Source organism: Piliocolobus tephrosceles, chromosome 18 (assembly GCF_002776525.5).
Source record: "Piliocolobus tephrosceles isolate RC106 chromosome 18, ASM277652v3, whole genome shotgun sequence".
NCBI lineage: Eukaryota > Metazoa > Chordata > Mammalia > Primates > Cercopithecidae > Piliocolobus > Piliocolobus tephrosceles.
The window spans coordinates 70332322-70340336 of record NC_045451.1 but is presented as its reverse complement, the minus strand read 5'-3'; the positions used below and the strand labels follow the sequence as shown (position 1 = coordinate 70340336).

The window sequence follows — 8015 nt, the reverse complement described above, 5'->3', positions numbered from 1 at the left end:
TTTATTTATTTATTTATTTATTTATTTATTTATTTATTTATTTATTTTTGAGACAGAGTCTTGCTCGTCGCCCAGGCTGGAGTGCAATGGCGTGATATCGGCTCACTGCAAGCTCTGCCGCCCGGGTTCATGCCATTCTCCTGCCTCAGCCTCCCAAGTAGCTGGGACTACAGGCACCCACCACCACATCTGGCTAATTTTAAAAATATTTTTAGTAGAGATGGGGTTTCACTGTGTTAGCCAGGATGATCTCGATCTCCTGACCTCATGATCCACCCGCCTCGGCCCCCCAAAGTGCTAGGATTACAGACGTGAGCCACTGTGTCCAGCCTCAGCTTTTATATTCTGACTGACACCTGCAATCCCAGCACTTTGGGAGGCCGAGGTGGGAGGATCACTTGATGCGAGGAGTTCAAGACAAGCTTGGGCAATATAGTGAGACCCCTGGGTCTACAAAAGAAAAAAAAATCAGCCAGGTGCTGTGGCTTGTGCCTACAGTCCAGCTACTCAGGAAGCTGAGGCAGAAGGGTCCCTTGAGCCCAGGAGGTCAAGGGTGCAATGAGCCATAATTGTGCCACTGCACTCCAGCCTGGGAGACACAGCAAGACACAGCAACTTTTATAATATACGCTCTAGTTATTATGAAGTATCCTGTAATAGACACTGTGTTAGTATTCATCAATTCCCTTTTTTGAATCTAAAGGCATGACCTTCTAAAATATATAGCCTTCTCCGTAAGTATTTTCAGCAAATAAAGAGAATTAGGAGTACAAGAGAAGTCATCCACTGTTTTGATAACCCAGCACCCATTGACCCATTTTTCCAGTAAGAGACCCCAGGTTTTCCTTGGGGCGCTAAGCCTACCTGACTTCCAGACAACCTGGTTCAGGTGGGGCTGACACCAGCCCTTGCCTCTGGGGGTCAGTGTACTGCCAGGCCCCCCCAGTAGGGGCACCAAACCCCCCAGAACACTGTACCACCTGAAGTTGAGGAGTGGGCATGGGGCCTGAGGCAGGCTAGTGAGAACTCACAGACACTAAGATGTATGTCCCACTTGCAGAAGAGGTGCATGCTCACCCGGTAGTTGCTAAAAAGGCTGAAGGTAGGTGTAGGGATGCTGTTGGGGCCATCCTTGCCACCCTTGAGGCAAGAAGGGAGGGTGAGTCTGCCTAAAAATGAACCAAATCAAGAGTGCAACCACAATTGCACTAAATGGAAAGAAACAGAAATAGAGATAGGCTCCTCTCATACACATTTGGGGGACCTGAACTCAGCCCTGCCTCACCCTAGGTACCCCCTTAGACTATTCACATAGCTCAGGAGTACATTTCATTTTTGCTTACATCATTTCAAGCTAGGTTTCTGTCACCTGCAACCAAGAGTCTTGTCTAATGCAAACAAACCTTCAGAAGCTGATCTTATTTTCACTGGAAAGCCCAAAAAACAGCATATACTCACCCGCTCCTGACCAGCAGTGTCCCAGATGAGGAACTTGTGAAGTTCATTTCCACAAGGCACAGTTTTGGTCATAAAAGATGCCCTGAAAAAGAGAGTCAACATCTTCACATTACTGCATTGTTTCTTCACAAAGATTCACAAGTCAAACAAGTTAAATGCTACACCTTAGCAGGACCCCAAAAAGCCCTGGTCCTTGGGAACCACTAAGAGGAGAAAAGAGCTAGAAGATTCATGACACCCAAAAGAAAAAAATCTGCATTTTCTGTTAGTTCAACTGGGGGTTTTGAAACAAAACAAAACAAAGGAGACATTCAAAAGACTGTGTTTCTGGCCAGGCGCGGTGGTTCACGCCTGCAATCCCAGCACTTTCGGAGGCCAAGGTGGTCAGATTACGAGGTCAGAAGTTCGAGACCAGCCTGGCCAATATGATGAAATCCTGTCTCTACTAAAAACACAAAAAATTAGCCAGGCGTGGTGGCAGCATGGTGGCAGGCACCTGTAGTCCCAGCTACTCAGGAGGCTAAGGCAGGAGAATCGCTTGAAACCGGGAGATGGAGGTTGCAGTGAGCCAAGATCGCACCATGGCACTTCAAACCCAGATGACAGTATGAGACTTCGTCACACACACACACACACACACACACACACACACACACACACACACACAATATATATATATAAAATAAAATAAAACTTAAAAATACAAAAATTAGCTGGGCGCGGTGGCAGGTGCCTATAGTGTCAGCTGCTTGGGAGGCTGAGGCCCGAGAATCACTTGAACTCGGGAAGCGGATGCTGCAGTGAGCCAAAATCACACCACTGCACTCCAGCCTGGGTGACAGAGCAAGACTCCGTCTCAAAAAAAAAAAAAAAGGAAAGACTGCGTTTCTAAAACCAGTTAGTTTCAATTATTAAAATACTCCCAGATCTCAGGAAAGAATACAACCTTGGATTTTAAAAACTTATTACAACACTCAAGAGTGAAAACAGCAGCTGGTATGTTGACATGTTATGGTTTTGGTCTTACAGTGGCACCACACACAAAAGCTGCCTTACGTATTTACTATGTCTGGGTGACACAGCGAGACCCTGTACCCCCTACCCCCCAAAAAAAGATATTTTAACAACAATCGAAAAATTTTAAATTCACACTATATGCAAGATATTATCATTGATTCAAATTAATTTTGGATATGAATCCAACACCAGTAGCAACTAATAGAATACTACATCTAAGTCCCAACCTGCTTGCATAAATTCAAGGACGAAGATTGGCAGCTTAACACATATTTATGTTTTCTCTACAAAAAAGGATTATTTTTCCTCCCTTCTGCGTCCAAAAAGAAAGGACATTAAAGCCTCAGTAGATCATGAAACACTTACTATTTTCTTTTTCTTACTATTTCCTTTAAAAAAGCATTTTCTTTGTGCTCACGAAGGGTATAAAAATACTAGGAATGTTCAATAGCCTTGACTTTAATGAGAGAAAGTTTCCTATTCATTAAAAAATAGCAAGCATCCCCAGGAGTGGGACAACCTGGCATGAGAGCCTCCTGAAGTGATGGAATAAGAAGTAGATACATCACCTAGACAGCATTCTGGCCAGAAATGCTTAGTCTGAATTTAATTGTAAGAAAACAATCAGGCAAAATGTAGAATGTGAAACATTTTGCAAGACAAGCTGGCCTGAATGCTTCAAATAAGTCAATATCATGAGAAGCAAACCAGAAAAATACAGGGAGATTCTTCCAGAATCTAGATTGAGAGGAAAGAGATAAAACAACCAAATGCAGTGTATGAACCCTGGCTGGATCCCAGATTAGGGGGAAAACAGCTTTAAAATATATTTGGCCAGGTGTGGCGGCTCTTTTTTCTGTAATCCTAGCCCTTTGGGAAGCTGAAGCAGGAGAATGGCTTGAGGCCAAGATTTTGAGACCAGCTTGGGCAACAGAGCAAGACTCCTTCTTTACAAAAAATATATATATATATTTTTAAATCAGCTGAGCATTGTGGCACAAGCCTGTAGTTCTGGCAGCTCAAAAGACCGAGGCAAAAGGACAGCTTGAACCCAGGAGTTTGAGGCTGGTAGTGAAGCGCCAAGATTGCCCCAGCACACTGCAGTCTGGGTGACACAGCGAGACCCTGTACCCCCTACCCCCCCAAAAAAGATATTTTAAGAACCATTGAAAAATTTTAAATTCACACTATATGCAAGATATTATCATTGATTCAAATTAATTTTCTAGGTATGATCATGGCGTCCTCATTATGTTCTTATTCTTAGGAGATGGACCCCGGGGGTTAGAGGTAAAGAGTCAGGGATTCTTTCCCTTACTTTCATACAGTCGAGCCTGGTCCACTAGGATTCATCATAGTAATATTTCCTCAGCCTCTAAATCCTCTAAGAATAAGAAGCCGATTACAGAAGTCCCAAGTAGAAAAGTCTACTACAAGTCCCACACTATCCCCACAAAAACCAAAGGCTTGTTAGAGAGTTCTAATTACCAACCCACAATTGCACTAAATAGAAATTCTAAGTATTCTAAGTGATAAGATCCAGTATTATCAAAACCACATCTATTGCTTTATTTCTTTAAAAGTGTTTAAAACGTATATCCAGACAACTGGGAAGAACTAATATATTCCAAAAATGTTAATATCTTTATTACTTTTCCCATTTTAAAAGCAACATACGTATTTCATAAAAAAGAAATTCAAAAAACAAAAAGGAAATAAAAACCAATCATATTTCACCACCCAGCCATAGTCACTGCTAATAAATTGGTGTTATGTCCTTCCCAATTATTTTTACACAACTTTTAAAATGGGATTATTCATTTTTTTCCTTTTATTTTTAGTTGATACACAATAATTATGCATCTTATGGGATACAGAGTGATATGTATATACATGTATGCAATGTGTAATGATCAAATCAAGATAATTAGCATATTCATCACCTTGAACATTTATCATTTCTTGGTGTTGTGAACATCCAAAAACCTCTCTTCTAGCTTTTCAAAAATATACACTAAATTATTGTTAGCCTTATTCATCCCACAGTGCTATAGAACACTAGAATATTTTCCTCCCATCTAGCTGTAACTTTGTAACTGTTAACCAACTTCTCCCTATCCTTCCCTCCCCCAACCCTTCCCAGCTTCTAATAACTACAATTCTATTCTACTTCTATGAGATCTTTTCTTTTTAGCTCTTGCACATAAGTGAGAACATGTAGTATTTATCTTTCCATGTCTGGATTATTTCACTTAATGAAATGTCCTCCGGGCTCATCTGTGTTGCTATGAACGACAGGATTACTTTCTTTTTTTATGGCTGAATGTATTCTAATGTGTATACATACCACATTTTCTTTACCTATGAATTCGTTTTTGTTTTGTTTTGTTTTGTTTTTTTGAGACAGGGTCTGACTCTGCCTACCAGGCTGGAGTGCAGTGGCGCAGTCTCAGCTCACTGTAACCTCCATCTCCCGGATTCATGTGATTCTCCTGCCTCAGCCTCCCAAGTAGCTGGGATTACAGGCATGTGCCACCACACCCGGCTAATTTTTGTAATTTACTTTAGCAGAGATGGGGTTCTACCATGTTGGCCAGGCTGGTCTCAAACTCCTGACCTCAGATGATCCACCCTCCTTGGCCTCCCAAAGTGCTGGGATTACAGGTGTGAGCCACCGCGCCGGCCTCCCTTCATTTGTTGATGGACACTTGGGTTGATTTCATATCTTGGCTGTTGTGGATAGTGCAGCAATAAATTAGTGAGTGCAGGTATTCCTTTGATATACTGATTCACTCTCCTTTGCATAAATACCCAGTAGTAGAACTGCTGGATTGTATGGCAGTTCTATTTTTAGCTTTTTCGAGAAACCTCCACAATGTCTTCCAGAATGGCTGTACTAATGTACACAGTGTTTCCTTTACCCACAGAGTACAGGAATTCTCTTTTCTCTTCATCGTTGCCAGCATTTGTTATTTTTTGTATTTTTAATGACAGTCATTCTAACTGGAGAGAGATGATATCATCCTGTGGCTTCTAATTTGCATTTCCCTGGTGACAGTGATGTTGAGCATTTTTCCATAAACTTGTTGGCCATTTGTATGTGTATTTGGAAATGTCTATTCAGATTCCTTGCCCAATTTAAAACATTTTATTTGGGTTTTCTTTGCTGTTAAGCTGTTTGAGTTGCTTGTATATTCTGGATTTCCATCCCTTTTATTTCAAAGTTCAAGCTGAAAGTTATAAGTAGTAAAGTAGTCTTTTCAAGAAACTTCAAATAATTGAATACAATATTTTATAACCTGAAGGTAACTGACCACTGCCCAACATCCTGGTACCTTTGATAGATATCATGTCATGAGTTTTAACATATTTTGACTTGTAATTGTTCTGCAGTGTGAAATGTTGAAAGTTAACCTTGGAGAACTAAAGACTGAGTCACATTCCTCATCTGACTCCTCTGATGTTCTACGGTTTTGATCTTTGGGCGACAGCCTCAGCAGGCACATTACATTTCTGTGGTTTCATCAAAAATGCTTATTTTGATGTCTAGTGAGTGTGAAATCTGGATAAAGCCTCTGCTACATATATTACACTTATATGATTTTTCTTTAGTTTGTACTCTCTGATGTCAATTAATGCTTGAACTCATGATGAAAGGTTTGCCATACTCACTGCATTTGTAAGGATTCTCCCAAGAATGAATTATTGGATGTTGTGGGAGAAGTGAATTGCGCATGAAGCCCTTGCCACACTCATTTTATTTGGAAGGTTTCTCTCCAGTATGGATCACCTGATGGTAAGTGCTGACTGCACACTGAAGGCTTTGCCACACTCCAGTGACACTGTGTGGAATGTTTCTCCCATATTACTTTTCCCTTAGGGGGATAATTCCTTGATTGCACATATAGGAAAGGTCTCCCTCCGAGAGCAGGAAGCAGAGAGTTCTCAGAAGCCAGATGTGTAGGGGATAACTCTCTTGAACCATGTTTTTCCTCTGCTCTCACAGCACAACCATCAATACCCAAGAGGACTTCTATGAGCAAATCTGTGGGGAGTTCGACCACCACCAGCAGCAGATACCAGCTAGGTGTCCTCCAATTCACTTCTGACACTCTCTCCCTGGAGACGCTGTCAGATCCCACAGGTTGAGGGCTCAGTACCCAAGACTGCTCCTCCACAGACACCAGTCCCAAGTCCGGGCCTCTAGAACTTCCGATCCACGGGTTTCAGGTTGGGGTTCCCATCGACCCCTCTTTGGGTTCGATTAATTTTCTTCAGCTGCTCACAGAACCCAAGGAAACACTTACTTATAGTGACCAGTTTCTCATAAAGGATATTGAGGATACAGATGAAGAGACGTTTAGGGCAAGGAAAGCAGACAGGGGCACAGAGCTGCCATGCCCTCCCTGGGCGCCACTCTCCAGGAGCCTCAGCTCTCCAGAAGTGCCCTGCACACATTTCTTTTGAGTTTTTATGGAGGCTTCATTACATTTCCTTTTCTTTCTTCTCTTTCTTTTCTTTCCTTCCCCTTCCTTCCTTCCTTCCTTCCTTCTTCCTTCCTTCCTTCCTTCCTTCTTCCTTTCCTTTCCTTTCTTTTCTTTTCTTTGACGGAGGCTTCATTACAGAGGCATTCTCCTTCCCTTCCTTCCTTCCTTCCTTTCTCTCTCTCTCTCTCTCTCTCTCTTTGACAGAGTCTGACTCTGTCGCCCAGGCTAGAGTGCAGTCGCATGATCTCGGCTCACTGCAACTGGGTTCAAGCGATTCTCCTGCCTCAGCCTCCCAAGTAGCTGAGATTACAGGGATGCACCACCACACCCGGCTAATTTTTGTAATTTTAGTAGACAAGGGGTTTCACTATGTTGGTCAGGCTGGCCTCGAACCCCTGACTTCAGGTGATCCACCCACCTCGGCCTCCCAAAGTGTTGGGATTACAGGCGGGAGACACTGTCCCAGCCTACAGAGGCATTCTTAACAATCTTGTAGAAACGTGATCGGACAAAAAGTGCATGATCAAAAACCCAGCAAGGCCTGTGTGTTCAGGTTCTTCTTGGCCTCTCTGTGTAGCATTCCCTCCTCTAGAGGGTGGGGCAGGATTCTCACTGGAAGGACCCGCGATCAGATTAGAGTCCTGCCTTGGGCTGGTAAAAGGAGGACAGAAGTTCAGACATCAATTCTGTTTTCTGGGGCCTAAAGTGCCCCAAGATTATAACAAGGGCTTGGGAGTTAGAAGCCAGGAACCATAGGCAGAAACCTAAATATATGCAAATATGACATATATATCACGACACCCTACCAGATGAAAGCTGTCCACCATGATAAGATCTTTGCATGTGTTTCTGTTTGAGCTGCAGCGCCGCTCTGACCATGCCTTTGATATGTTCCCACTCTCAGCTTTCCTGCTCTTTTCACTTGACTCCTCTGATCACACCTTTGGTACGTTCCCACTCTCGGCTTTCCTGCTATTTTCACTTGACTCCTCTGATCACACCTTTCGTACGTTCCTGCTCTCGGCTTTCCTGCTATTTTCACTTGACTCCTCT

The 8015-nt window shown here is 42.8% G+C and overlaps 1 protein-coding gene across 1 annotated transcript in view; it reads right to left on the bottom strand.

Moving 5' to 3' along the window:
* Positions 1-8015, bottom strand: part of RAB31 (RAB31, member RAS oncogene family) — a 150780-nt gene that overhangs the window by 68885 nt on the left and 73880 nt on the right. Inside the window, exon 3 of the mRNA XM_023228514.2 lies at positions 1459-1540. Coding sequence (XP_023084282.2) covers positions 1459-1540 — 82 coding nt within the window. The remainder of the gene's footprint in view (positions 1-1458; positions 1541-8015) is intronic.